This window comes from Centroberyx affinis, unplaced genomic scaffold, assembly GCF_046629955.1.
Source record: "Centroberyx affinis isolate AG114_WGS23_722 - 3 ecotype Tasmania unplaced genomic scaffold, CSIRO-AGI_Caff_v1 ptg004767l_1, whole genome shotgun sequence".
In the NCBI taxonomy this organism is placed as follows: Eukaryota; Metazoa; Chordata; class Actinopteri; order Beryciformes; family Berycidae; genus Centroberyx; species Centroberyx affinis.
In genome coordinates this window covers 35,815-50,418 of record NW_027282312.1, presented here as the reverse complement: position 1 = coordinate 50,418, position 14,604 = coordinate 35,815, and the positions used below count along the sequence as shown (strand labels likewise).

General features: G+C 39.4%; 2 protein-coding genes across 3 annotated transcripts; one reads left to right on the top strand and one right to left on the bottom strand.

Annotated features, from left to right (window-relative positions):
• Positions 1-560: 560 nt before the first annotated feature.
• Positions 561-3,218, bottom strand: wdr59 (WD repeat domain 59; the record flags this gene model as incomplete). The annotated part of the gene is made up of 4 exons (XM_071545085.1): positions 3,162-3,218; positions 2,117-2,166; positions 1,214-1,349; positions 561-646 (listed from the first exon to the last, which is right to left on the bottom strand). Coding segments are annotated over exons 1-4 (326 nt in total), but the record flags the coding sequence as incomplete, so codon positions are not given.
• A 1,272-nt stretch (positions 3,219-4,490) lies between these two features.
• Positions 4,491-14,248, top strand: nob1 (NIN1 (RPN12) binding protein 1 homolog). 2 transcript variants are annotated; one of them, XM_071545091.1, is made up of 10 exons: positions 4,491-4,573; positions 5,294-5,426; positions 5,860-5,993; positions 8,356-8,427; positions 9,489-9,494; positions 9,561-9,675; positions 10,721-10,917; positions 12,244-12,341; positions 12,433-12,577; positions 13,583-14,248. In XM_071545091.1, the coding sequence occupies exons 1-10, from the start codon at positions 4,505-4,507 to the stop codon at positions 13,850-13,852; spliced, it is 1,239 nt and encodes a 412-aa protein (XP_071401192.1). In that variant the 5' UTR covers positions 4,491-4,504; the 3' UTR covers positions 13,853-14,248. The 2 variants fall into 2 exon arrangements, with proteins under 2 accessions (XP_071401192.1, XP_071401191.1); XM_071545090.1 differs by lacking the exon at positions 9,489-9,494 and having other exon boundaries at positions 9,528-9,665; positions 10,660-10,917; positions 13,583-14,244.
• The last annotated feature ends 356 nt before the right edge of the window (positions 14,249-14,604 follow it).

Genomic DNA, 14,604 nt, shown 5'->3' with positions numbered 1-14,604 from the left:
AGATTGAATAATCCTGTCAAACTGAGTTTTCTTCCACAGTATGAAATCAAACTATTTGTATATCCTGTATATATATATGTATATCTGGTAATAATTTTGTGCAATAATTCAACTGTGCAATAATTATTTAATTATTTACACTGTTGTATATATTGTAGTATGATGCACATATCTGTACATATTTCTTATTTCTCTTATTTCTATATTATTATTGTTATATATTGTAGTATAATGCACATAATAATAATAATAATAATTGATTACATTTATATAGCGCTTTTCTAGGTACTCAAAGCGCTTCACATATCGGGGGGGGGGGGGACTCAACTCATCCACCACCGATGTGTAGCACCCACCTGGGTGATGCACATATTTGACATATTTCTTATTTTCTTTTTTCTATTTTTCTTATAAATTCTCTATGCTTACATATATTTCTCTTCTAGAATGTGAGCAACTGCAACCCAATTTCCCCTCGGGGGGATCAACAAAGTGTTTCTGATTCTGATTCTGATAGGAATCATTATGAGCAGACTGTTGTTTAATAAGAGCGGAGTTACCTGATGACTCGTGTGTGTCCCTGCAGGGACGTGTGGACTTCTCCACAGCCCTCTCTCCATACGTACAGGTCAACTCGCTGGTTGCTCTGCAAACACAAAAAGGCTCGGCAATGTTCATCAGGCAGAGTACCGAGCTTGAGGAATATCTAACTTCATGATGTGACGTCAGCAGGGTCAGAATTAGAAAATGATATCGGTCTTTGGTGGATAGATCGATAAGAGTCTCCGCCACACCGGCCGCTAACTTTCTGAGTTGAGCCATTGAAACGCCTAAGTTATATTCAGTCTTTCGTCTTTTGTCTGTTCTCAAACTTTGCCCTTACTGGCCACCGTACACTCTCTGTTTTTGTGTTTAAGTGTTTTTTTTTTTTGGTTGTTTTTTTAAACATCTCTTTATTGAATTTTCAAAAGGTTCTGGTATACATAATACAAGATCATCATATAATATACAAAATATAAAACCGCCCTCCCCTTTCCCAACCCCCTGGTCTCTCCTACTCATCCTCCCAATCCACCCCACCACCCAGTTAAAGTGGGGTTTTGTTTTGTTTTTTGGGGGGGGGGGGGTATTTTCCCTTTAAAATAAGCCCAAATTCTTTCCAGATGACTGAACGGCTGATGAATGATTCTTTATTAACACGGGTGAGACTCACAGAAGCGGCGAAGACGTGGGCCTCCGATCGGTGTGGATTCCACTGCACGGTTCCCACGTCCCACTTGCTCTGGCGTCCGATTTTGCGCGGCGCTTCGGAGGGAGCTTCCAGATTCACCATGTAGAGAAAACGCCGCCTGAAACGAGAGGAACGCGGAAGGGTTAGAAAAGCACTTTCCTCCGCTGGATATCACGCATCAGATGTCATTTTCCTCTCCCTCATTATGGCAACGACACTACTATTTCCGAGATGTAAACATAACCACACAAGTGTGACCAAGTCGGTCCCAAGTCAGTCTCACGTTTTGAGGCACAAGTCTCAAGACAAGTCTCAAGTCTAAATGTAGAACAGCAAGTCAAGTCAGAACAAATCAAGAGTCCAGTATCAATTTCATATCTTAAAGAAAACTAAATATCTAGGACTTTTCAATGCAATATGGTTTTAATAGGATAGAAACTTGGTAAGAGCATCATGAGTTTGATTTCTAGAATCAGTTTCAACTTCAATAAATTCAATCCTTCCATACAAATTCAGAAAACAGAATTTAAATTCAGTCGTCGGCTGGAACAAATCTCATCACTTTCAATCTGAGTCATTTACACAAACACAAGATCTGAAGTCAAGACTTTAGAAACCTTTTCAAGTCATCAGAGTACAAGTCAGAGTCGAGTCCCAAGTCACCAGAACCCAAGTCCAGTCGAGTCTCAAGTCTTCTCTTCATGCATCAAGTCAAGTCTCAAGCAATTAAAACTGTGACTTGAGCCTGTGATCGTGCTCTGTACAGCTGTAAGTCGAGCTGAGTTAAAAGAATCAGTCTTTCCACCACTAAAACTCGACTATTTCCATTAAATCCAATATAACATGAACGCAGCATCACTTGCAGTGTGCTCAGGCTGAACTCACCCAGACAGCACAGCATGGGACCCCAGGCAGTCCACTGACATGGCGGTGGCCTGGGAACAGACAAGGGAAAAAACAACAAGATCTAGGGTAGGGCTGGGCCATATGGTTGAAATCAATATCATGATAATCATAACGATTTGTTTCGATATCGATATATAACGCGATATGGTTCATGTATGCAAAATCACGTTAAATAATCAAATGGATGTTCATCTCATTGAACCGAACGGTAATGTTGGGTGTGATGTCAAACAAGACAGAAATATTCAAATAACATTCCTGCCATACCTCATTTTATGAGTTTTTAAGTAAAATTTGCTTGTCATCATCAATTTAGACAGCAGAAATGTGTGTCACGATATGAAAATATCTTCATATCATCACCGATATGATTCCACTGAAACACGATAAAAGATAATATTAGACTCAAATTTTTAGACTCAAATTGTACCTATTAATTATACTTTGTGTACTATGCCTTTTATCTGTTTTTATTTATTTAATGTTGTTGTAATTTAAACCTTTGTTTTTATTTATCTACTTTTTTACTCTCTGTTCAATTGCATTCATTTGTATGAATATGTGCTATACAAATACATGTTCCTTGCCTTGCCTGAATAAACGACCTAAATATCTGGTTTGCCGGTGTGATGTAAATGAGATATAAAGTCGAAGACCTCGAGCCTCATACTGACACAGGGGAAGGTGTTTGCAGGACAGTTGGACATTTTAGTGTGTGTGTTAGGCTGCAGTTAAAAAAGTAACAGTTATCCAAGATATTAAGAAGAATATACGGGTTGAATTTAATATTTTCTGTGTGTTAGGGTGCAACTGAAATGTGTGAGATGTCCAGAATATGAATTTGAAACTGAGGACACGAAAAGTAACGCGACTTCAACTTTGAGTGTGTGTTTGAGTTGTGTGTTTTACAGTATTACAGGTAAACTCCTCTCGCCTGCCGCTACGCCCACACTGATAAACACTACTTTGAACATTTGCCTTATGTTCTACGTTAATTTTAACGCTGTGTGCTAATCTGAAATACCTGGGCATCTCGAAATTCAACCACCACCGTCTCACTGCTCCAGCGGGCCGCCATCTTCCTTCCACAACGTCAACAAACCGTCACGTGACCTATTGGGACGTACACACACGCTGCGTTCAGGACCCGTGGGAAAAACGGGCAAAGATAATCGTCCCGCTTGGAAATAAAGTTCACCTCAGCTTTGTGCTGCTACGTACTACTAGAAAATACGCTTAAAACATTTTGGAAACAAATTTAAAGACCTCTAAGACCTTAAACATTACACTGCAGCGATATTGGGCCGAATGTCAAGATTTATTTGACTCCAAGACCCAAAAAAGAAGGTTTCTCGGGGTTACCTCGAAGGCGGAAGTAAACAGGAGTTTTTTTTTCATTAAACAATTTCCATGTACAAACATCATGGCTTTGAAATTTTCACAGTATACCAATAGGATCAGGTGCATACCAAAAAGACAGAAAAAAGACAAATCAAAACAGATAAGAGATTGAAATAATATTAAATATAACAAAAAGAAAAAATAATAACTTAAAGGGCTAGGGCTTTTTTTGTAAATCACATTCTTCGGTAACACTTTATAATAACCATCATTAATAAATGGTAAATTGATAGTTAATTAAACTTTAGTTAATAGTTATTTTACTGTTAACAAACAATGAAATGATCATTAATAATGTTTACTAATTATTAGTAATGCTATAATTTATGTTATTTTATCATTCGTTTGTGTAATATAAAATAATTTGTTTATAAATTATATATTGTATCATAGCAGATAAGAGACGGTAAAAAGGGTAAAAAGCTATGATACAATATACAAATTATAAACAAATGATTTTATATTACACAAACGAATGATAAAATAACATAAATTATAGCATTACTAATAATTAGTAAACATTATTAACGATCATTTCATTGTTTGTTAACAGTAAAATAACTATTAACTAAAGTTAATTAACTATCAATTTTACCATTTATTAATGATGGTTTTTATAAAGTGTTACCCATTCTTCTATTATACTAAAAAGTTTCATTGCATTTTTATTTTCCATGACTTTAAGGGCTTTTATGTAAGAAAGAAACTCATTATGAAACACACTAAACCTCAGGCTTCACTTTCATATACTTTGATTTGTGTATATAAAAATGTCCAAGAATAAGAATGTTATTAACCAGAAAGTCATATTTTCTATTGTCCATGACAAGTCCATAAACAACGTCCATAAACAAAGTTAAGTAAACAGGAGTGAAACCTCTCGCTTTGCGTTTATACTCTCTGCTCTCCATGTGACTGCTACACTGCCTTTACTGATTGGTTGGTCGGATTGGTCCTCGATCCAAGATGGCTACTGCGTTGGTGGAGCATGTTGTCGCAGACGCTGGAGCATTTTTAAAGAAAGCGCCTCTCCAGGTGAGAATTTATTCACGTTTGAACCTCTGGAAGCTTTGAAATAAACCAGACCCCCCCCCCCCCCCAGAAAAGGTTGCAGTCCACCGTGGGTCGTCAATCAGACTGTGATGACTGCTAAGCTAGTCGCCACACGGGGCCACGCCAGTCAGTTGCTGCTTGCTCTTTAACGCCAAAGGCAACATTTAAGGAGAATACCGGTCATTTAGTTACAGCCCATTTACTTCTGGCTATGCGTCTAGTTCACCACTCTGCAGTATATGCCGTGTGTAAATATTTACTCTGTTTTAACTCTGTTCAAACGTCACGGTGTCAACCTAGCTGGAAGTGAACCGCTGCCCCGACTAACGAAGACCTAAATAAAGAGACATGGATGTGTGTGTAAAGTTTCAGAGGCGACATGTTTGATTTGTGTACTGGAGGAGACTTCCATTTCTTAACTGAAAAGCAAAATTAAGGTTTCGCGTTTCCTGTGATGGATTCTCTCTCTCTCTCTCTCTCTCTCTCTCTCTCTCTCTCTCTCTCTCTCTCTCTCTCTCTCTCTCTGTGGAAGTTTGTTTTTTCCTCCTGGACAAGAATGAACGGCAGCAAATGTCTTCTTCTTCTTCTGAAGGAGGAAAACGAGCGCCGACACCTGCCACTTTGCTGGCTGTGTGTGCAGAACCAGAGAGGAATTATCCTTTAAATGGCACCGATCGTCTGTGTTGGTTTGACTTGTTGTAGGAAATCGGAAAGAACATCTACACCCTGAAAGATGTGGTTGATGAGATCCGGGACAAACCCACCAGGAGGAGTCTGGCGTTCCTGCCGTACCAGCTGAACTTCAAAGAGCCTCACCCCGAACACATCAGACTGGGTAAACCTCCCGCCGGCCGCCGCCACGCTGCGCTGAGCTTCCCTCTAGGGCTGCAACTAACGGTTATTTTCATTGTCGATTAATCGATTAGTTGTTTGGTCTATAAAATGTCAGAAAATGGTGAAAAATGTGGATCAGTGTTTCCCAAAGCCCAAGATGACGTCCTCAATGTCTTGTTTTGTCCACAACCCAAAGATATTCAGTTTACTGTCATAGAGGAGGAAAGAAACCAGAAAATATTCACATTTAAGAAGCTGGAATCAGAGAATTTTGGCTTATTTTTCTTAGAAATGACTCAAACCGATTAATCGATTATCAAAATAGTTGGCGATTAATTTAATAGTTGACAACTAATCGATAAATCGTTGCAGCTCTACTTCCCTCCTCTGCAGCAGACGGTCTGAGCTCTCTTGTGTTTGTCCTCTCTGCCCAGTGACCGAGTTCTCCAAGAAGACGGGAGACTACCCCAGTCTGTCGGCCACAGACATCAAAGTCCTGGCTCTGACCTACCAGCTGGAGCTGGAGCACGTCGGGGCCGAACACCTGAGGAAAGAGCCAGAAGTCAAGGTAACAATCTGTGGCACTTCCTCCGGATCTGTGGCACTTCCTCCGGATCTGTGGCACTTCCACTGGCTTGTCAACTAACAGTGGCACCTCAGATGTCGCTGAGGAGAGTGGCACCACGGCACCTGCCACTCTGCCCAGCAGCACTGGCCGTTGTGTGCCATTGTTGGTAGGGCTGGGCGATAATTCAATATTATCGTTTATCGTCTTTCAGTGGAATCATATCGTGATGATATGAAGATATTTTGATATCATGACACACATTTCTGCTGTCTAAATTGATGATGACAAGCAAATTTTACTTAAAAACTGATAAAATGAGGTATGGTAGGAATATTATTTGAAAATTTCAGTTTTGTTTGACATCACACCTAACATTACCATTCGGTTCAATGAGATGAACATTCATATGATTATTTAACATGATTTTGCATACATGAACCATATCGTGATATATATTGATAATTGTTAGTCTATTCTACGGCTGCACAATAATAAATAAAATACAGCTAGGCTGCAGCCTATGTACATTTTTCAAAATAAATACATAAATAAAAGGACTCGCCTACATGACCAAGAAAGGGAAGCCATTGCCTACAAAACTTCCAGAATTTGAACTAACTTCAAGCTACAAAAGCTTTCATAAATGAAAAAAATCTTTAAAATATTTTCGTCAATAAAGCTTATAGGTGGAAGCACAACATAGCATTAAGAATCAAATGTTAGATTTTATTCAAAATCTTTTCATTGTTCTTCCTTTACTTTGTTTTCATTTACAAAAAAAGTGTTTAGACGTGCCATACATGACTACATGAAAAATATGTAATTAGAAAATAAATAAAACTACGATTTACGACAACCGACCTGTCCTGAAGACAAACACTTATTATTTGCATATGCAAATCTGTGTCGGTTCATGCCACTATCTTGCCCCCCCCCCCCCTTTCCAAAGGGGGGGGGGGCATTTTTGACACCAAAATGGAGGATGATTACTTTGCTGACTTGCCTTTACTTTACTCGCTCTCTAAAGTAACTAAAGGACATGGCTGTAGGAATTTATGTTCATGTGTCGCTGTAAAGGAGAGAGGAGCTAGGAGAACCGAATGCTCTCACATCTAGATCAATAACCGTAAAGATAATTATAAACTATAACGAGACGCTTTTGCTGAAGCATTCATCAGTTCCTCAGCCTTCTTTCGTTACAGCTTTAATCTGATTGGTGGAAAATGTTTTATTGTTGTTTCTGCATCCAAAAAAACGCTCTGAGATCAACCCAAAAATCCAGTTCTAGTGATGGTTTTGGACGTTCTATTTACTGAGAGCGATTTCAACCTTTTTATTGTTCTAGATGTGAGCGGGCCTTCAGGGTGTGATCTCACCTCCAGCTGGTTTTCTTTTGTCCGAAACCAGAGTGGAAAAGGTGACTTTGTTGTGTTTTTGTATTCGGTTCGTTTAAGGTTCACGCTGTCCATTTACAAGCCGACCAGGGCTTGGAAACAAAAGTCACATGACTCACAAGGAGCTTGTTTATTGGACAGAGTTTTGGTGGCCTGTCATCCTGCAGGTTGGACATTTTAGTGGCGGGACGGAGTCAAAACAAAAGTGACTCCGGTCTCTGTAACTTTCATACCAGTTAAGAACAAAAAAAAAAAAAAATACTTCATTACTGTACTTAAGTAAGATTTTCAAGTATCTGTACTTTACTCAAGTTTTTCTATCACTGAAGACTTTTTACTTTTACTCACTGCATTTCAAAAGAAAAATCGGTACTTTCTACTCACTGCATTTTCAAAACAGACTCGTTACTCTCGGGAAATCATCAACTGATTTTCTAAAAAAAAAATATATATATATTTTCAGCATCAGACGGCTTCCATCCCGGAAGCAGCTGATCAAGAGCCAGATGTGATCGGCTGCTTGTTCGGCAAAGCGACACCGAAAATTAGGGAAAGGGAGAGAGAGAGAAGCAACAAGAGAGAGAGAATTAACGTTCGTGAATTCAGCTGCTAGGGTTCAGGTTCCTGATCTGAGCTGCAGACTCTTTCTCATCTGGGATTCAGAGGAACGCTCAACAGAAAACCAGTTCAGAACATTAGAAATGACTTTTTTAGAGAACGACTTTTGTTTTATACTTTAAGTAAATTTAAGACCAGGTACTTTTATACTTTGACTTGAGTAAAGGATTTGAAATGTACTTCAACTACCAGAGTATATTTCTAAATGAGTATTTGCACTTTTACTTGAGTAGGGAATTTGTGTACTTCTACCACCTCTGCCATAATCCCTTGTGTTTTGGGGTGGTTGGCTGTAGTCGGTTGGATTTCGTTCCAAGCGACAGTAATAATCGGAACATTTTCTCCTTTAGGTTCAAATTCAAAGCACACAGCGCCACCCAGAGGCTCCGGTTAATGTTGCAGGATTCCACTTTCCCTCCAGGGTAAGACTGATGATGTCATTCTTAGTTACTTATCCGTGAATTCTTTAAACATTTTATTACAGTTTTTTTCTCAGTTGCTAACAAGCATCGGTCAATACTGAAGCCACTTTTTCAACACTCTTCATACAGTCTGCATTACCAACATGCATCTTGGCCCAATAGTTAATCTCACCTCCAAAACTCAAACCACCAAAACACTTCATACATGTCTCAAAATAAGCTCATTCCACCATAACACTGGCAACAGTTCTCACTCAGAAAGCAAACACTGTCACTCATAACACACTGACCTAAAAAACACTAACAACAGGGAGCGTTACATAAATGATGAACTTTTATCTTTGAAGTTTGAATGATTTTTCACATAAATCAGTATTTCACTATAGAATAAGAATCACACCTTTTCACTTTATTGACTGTATATGTAACAGAATGAATCAGAAATGCAGCAGTTTGCTTCAATATCCTTTATTTTTTTCTATATCTTTGCATATAGTAATTTACTAAAAAGTTGAAACAAAAAAAAAACAAATTCCTGAAATTCCAGGGCTGCAATAATACAGTAATTACAATAAAAACATCAACAACATGTATAATTTTGTCTGTTTGGTAACGAGACTAAAAGCTTTCAGCTGTGTTTGGAATGATGATTATTTCATTTTATTGTAAATATTCTGCGAAGAGTTTCTATAATATGCTAAGATATTGAAAGACATAGATATTGAAATATGGTTACTGCAGAAATGCACAAAATTTTGCCATCATTCTGTTTTGAATGTGTTTTGAACAGTTTTGAAAACAGTGCGTTAGCATTTGAAAAACGTGCTGCAGATATATAGTGTTTTGCAGGTGGGGGAGTATGAATGAGAAAAGAGTTAATGGATTTTGGAAAATGTGCTCATTGAATGCATTTTGTGTGAAAGCAACGAAAAATGAGTCACAGTTTGGTCCACACAGACTTCTGTTTCACTGACTGTGTGAAGAGTTTTGACCGATGCATGTTAGCGATTGAAAAAAAACTAAAGAGTAAAATAAAATGTACTCATAGTTGTGTAATTTAGCCTAAAGCATCTTTCTCTCATGGTCGGCGGTCCTGGTAGAAGCCGGCGGACGGCTCATCCGGCGGCCGGCAGAGTCCGGCTCAGACCCAGACCTCCGTCCCCGCTGACGAGTTCAACAGCTTCCAGTTCTGGAGGAACCCGCTGCCGTCCATCGAGGCGGACCTGCTGGACTTGCTAGTGAGTGAAAGTTCCCGTATTGTTATCATTCAGTTTTCATGATTTTTTTTTTGTTTTGTTTCAGATCTGCTCTGGCTCAGGATGAGAGTAATGCTTCATGGTGTTTTGCAAATAAATGGAGTTGTACTGTAGTTAAAAGTAGGGCTGGGCAACAATTAAATATTATTGTTTCTTGTCTTTCAGTGGAATCATAACCTCGTGATATGAAAATATTTTGATATGATGCACAATGCTGTTGTTTAAATTGATGAGAACAAGCACATTTTATTTAAAAACTGACACATTTTAAGGAATCTTGTCTGAAATGTCAGTTTTGTTTGACGTCACACTTAACATTACCATGCAGTTCAACGAGATGAAATAATCATCTTGATTATTTAACATGTGAGTTAGCATACATTAGCCATATTGCAATGTATATCGATATTGGAAAAAATTCCTTATGATTAGGGCTGGGCAATATATCGATATTATATCGATATTGTGATATGAGACTAGATATCGTCTTAGATTTTGGATATCGTAATATGGTGATATGGCATAAGTGTCTTTTCCTGGTTTTAAAGGCTGCATTACAGTAAAGTGATGTCATTTTCTGAACTTACCAGACTGTTCTAGCTGTTCTATTATTTGCCTTTACCCACTTAGTCATTATATCCACATTACTGATGATTATTTATCAAAACTCTCATTGTGTAAATATTTTGTGAAAGCACCAATAGTCATCCCTACAATATTGTCGCAATATCGATATCGAGGTATTTGGTCAAAAATATTGTGATATTTGATTTTGTCCATATCACCCAGCCCTACTTATGATTATCAAATGAATTTGAAAAATTAGAAAATTCCTCACAATACTGGGCCCTGATTGGCCGACAGCAGCAGCTCCTCTAACACCACTAGCTGTTTTTTAACAGTGTCTGTCTGACAGCGTCCTCGTCTCACGCACGCGCCTCATGTTGCCATGACGATGTTCGGTTGCTTCTTGCAGAATGTGGATGACATCACTGTGTCAGACAGCAGGTCAGAGGTCGAGACGCTGCCAGAGACAGAGGAGCAGAGAGAGTCTGAGGACCACTCAGGGGAAGAGAGCGGGGAGGATGAAGAAGAAGAAGGTGATGATGATGATGATGACGGCGGTGGTTGGATCACTCCTAGTAACATCAGCCAAGTTAAGATGGAGTCTGGTGATTGGACGGCTCCAGCTGATGTCAGAGTGGGATGTCTGACGACTGACTTCGCCATGCAGGTAATCTGTTAAATATAAATATAATAAGTATCTGTTTAAAGTCACAAGGAAACGGCATTTCTTTGGCCTCTTGATTCCATAATTCAGTGTTCAATTTCCAGTTGAAACAGGATGTTGGGGCGTAACGCAGCGAGGGACGCTTCAAAAGTCTTCAGAAATGCATTTTTTCATAATCGCGAGCCTCACAAATTCCAGAGGGAGGGGGAATTGTTCAAAAATCTGTGATGGTTTTTATAGTTGAAATTTTTTATGTTGATACGACATGAAGTAAACCACGCAAACACTGTAAATGCATAAGAAAAGGACTAAAATCTTTTTTGCCATTTATTGTTAAATGCGTATATTTAATGATATTGAGAATTAGCTAATGAGATAAAAAGTTTCATTTCATTGTGACTTTGAGGAAAGGCAGAACATTAAAATGCATCACAAGTAAACAATTTCCCCCCTTTTTCACCTCACTTAACATATCGCCGTTGTCCTGTGAAAGTCTTCTAAATCCAGTTTGGGTGATTTTCATGTTTTAACTTCATTTGAAGGACTAAATGCTCCTCTATGGGTTGAGAAAGTTCTGCCACCTTTAGGTCTTACGGAACCCTTACAAAACCCCACTGGATAAACAATGCATGAAGGCCAAACTGAAGACAAAGCCGTCTGTCACGGTTTTTTTGAAAAGTTGACATTTTGGAGATCCAAGGTTTTCACTGGACACTAGGGCTGGGCGATATGGACCAAAAATCATATCTCGGTATTTTTAGGCTGAATGACTATACACGATATATATCTCGGTATTTTCTACGAAGTGGGCTAAATGTTCAGTTGTAAGTAGGGCTGGGCGATATGGACAAAAATCAAATATCACAATATTTTTGACCAAATACCTCAATATCGATGTTGCGACAATATTGTAGGGATGACTATTTGTGCTTTCACAAAATATTTACACAATGAGATTTTTGATAAATACTTTAATCATCAGTAATGTGGATAGAATGACTAAGTGGGTAAAGGCAAATAATAGAACAGCTAGAACAGTCTGGTAAGTTCAGAAAATGACATCACTTTACTGTAATGCAGCCTTTAAAACCAGGAAAAGACACTTATGCCATATCACCATATTACCATATCCAAAATCTAAGACGATATCTAGTCTCATATCACGATATCCATATAATATTGATATATTGCCCAGCCCTACTGGACACTTAACGATATGATCTATGTCGAACCTCAAGCCGTGTGAAATACGACCTGAACTATGAACCGTACAACCCCCCCACCCCCACCACCCCCCACCCTGACTGAAAGCGGCTCTCCTCTTTCCAGAACGTTCTCATTCAGATCGGACTGCACGTGCTGTCCGTCAACGGCATGCTCATAAAGCAAGCCAGGAACCACATCCTGCGATGCCACGCCTGCTTCAAGTGAGTACGATCGAGTCGGGTTCAAAGCCGCCTCTCTGTCGAAAAAAATGTCGATTTTTTTTTTTTTTTTTTTTTTTCCCTTTCATTTCAGGACCACGACCAACATGAGCAAGGTGTTCTGCTCTCACTGCGGCAACAAGACGCTGAAAAAGATCGCGGTGACCGTCAGCGAGGACGGAAGCATCCAGATGCATTTGTCCAAGAACCCCAAAGTGCTGAACCCAAAGGGGCTGAGGGTGAGAGGAAGCAGGAACCATTTCCCACCAAACATTCACTGGAATGCATAGCACTAGGGCTGGGCGATAATTCAATATTATATTTTGATATCGTGACACACACATTTCTGCTGTCTGAATTGGTGATGACAAGCAAATTTTACTTAAAAACTCTGATAAAATGAGAGGTATGGCAGGAACGACATCACACCTAACATTACCATTCGGTTCAATGAGATGAACGTTAATTTGATTAATTTCACGTGATTTTGCATTCATGAACCATATCGTGATATATATATTGATAGAGAAAAATCCTTATGATTATCATGATATTGATTTCACCCATATCGCCCAGCCCTATTCACCACCATGAGCCACTGGCTTATTTCCCACCAAATATTCATTGTAATGCCTAGTGCTGCTTATACTGCAAATAAGCCAGTACCCAACTTCAGAAAAAATACAGTATGAAATATAATACCCACTTAAATCAGTGGCAGATTTCCATAAACCAGCCACTGGAAAGGTGTCAGTATATCTGTAGATTTACTGTATTTGTCCTTTTGTCACTCTGTAGAACCAGTGATTATAGGGGCCATATGTAACATTTTTTAAATATCAACATTTCATCATCAAATTAATGGTATAATTGGTATAATCACTGCAAACAAATGAGGGCACGGTGGAGACGACTGGTCGCCTCTATGTCACATCAGTGGTTTTGTTAGTGCTTCTCCAAAGTAAGACTACATTTCCCATAAGCCCCTGTACTCCCTCCCCGAAGAGGATAAACATTTGCCAGACACTCTTTCAGCTTTAGCTCCATTTGCTCTGGAAGAACGGAACCTCTTCCCGTTTTTTGTGCCGTAAAGCGACCCAGCAGATTTCCCTCCAGCTGTCGGTCTTCCGTTTTACTGTAAATATACTAAACCACGTAACGATTTATCGATGTAGAAAAGATGCATGTAGAACCTTTTTAATGAATGAAGACCCTCGTGTAAACTTCCCGGTTTTCCCTTGCAGTACACGTTGCCCACACCTCAAGGAGGGAAACACGGCAACAACCCCCACCTGGTGGAGGACCAGCGCTTCCCCCAGCAGAGGCTGTCCCGCAAGGCCCGGCAGAAGACCGACGTGTTCGACCCGAACTACGAGGCCGGAGCCTCGCCCTTCTGCGAGAACGACATCTACAGCCGCGCCGCCAACCTGCAGCTCCGGGACGGCCAGTGCGGCGGCGGCAGGCGGAGGGCCAACCCCAACGCAGCCCGCAAGAAGTTTGTCAAGAAGAAGTGAAGAGAAGAACCGGACTTTTTTTTTTTTTTTTTTCCCCACAGAAAGCCCTGTGAGGAAGGTGGAAGGAGGAAGGAGGAAGGAGGCAGCAGTGTGAGCCTCCTCATTACAGACAATTTTGACGTTAAAGATGTTAAGAGATTAAATACAAAACCAGTATTTTCTGTTTGAAAGTTTTCTAAAGTTAACATAATTTCATACCTAGTCAAATGTCATACAAACTACCACATTAAACCCAACATGGAAGTGTTCAGACTGGGCTTGTCAGTATAATGTAACTATTAATACCCAAATAAATTTTAAAGTTAACAGCTGTTTTCCACTGATGTTGCAGTAACAAGTACTGATGAAATGACAGGAAACTCTTCAGATTTAGCAGATTTTAATTATTGAATCTTTTGCCATAAATATAAGATTTAAATGTACAGACTGTCAGACTTCTTCTTCTTCTTCTTCTTCACCACAATACCCTTTATGGCAGTGGTTCTCAACGTGGGGTCTGGGGACCAAAAGGGGTCCTTGAGGGGGTTCCAGGGGGTCCCCACCAAACTGATGAATTGTTAAACTTCACTATTTCATTTACAAGAAGTGAACACAATTAGAGAATGTAGAAAAATGACTATTTTGATCATAGTTTCTCTGTTATCTCTCTACCTACAATACAGACAGTAATGGAATTCTGGACAAATCATCAAAATCAACAAAAAAAATATTCTCAGATTTGGGTCCGAGAGACAAAATCTCATCGAATGGGG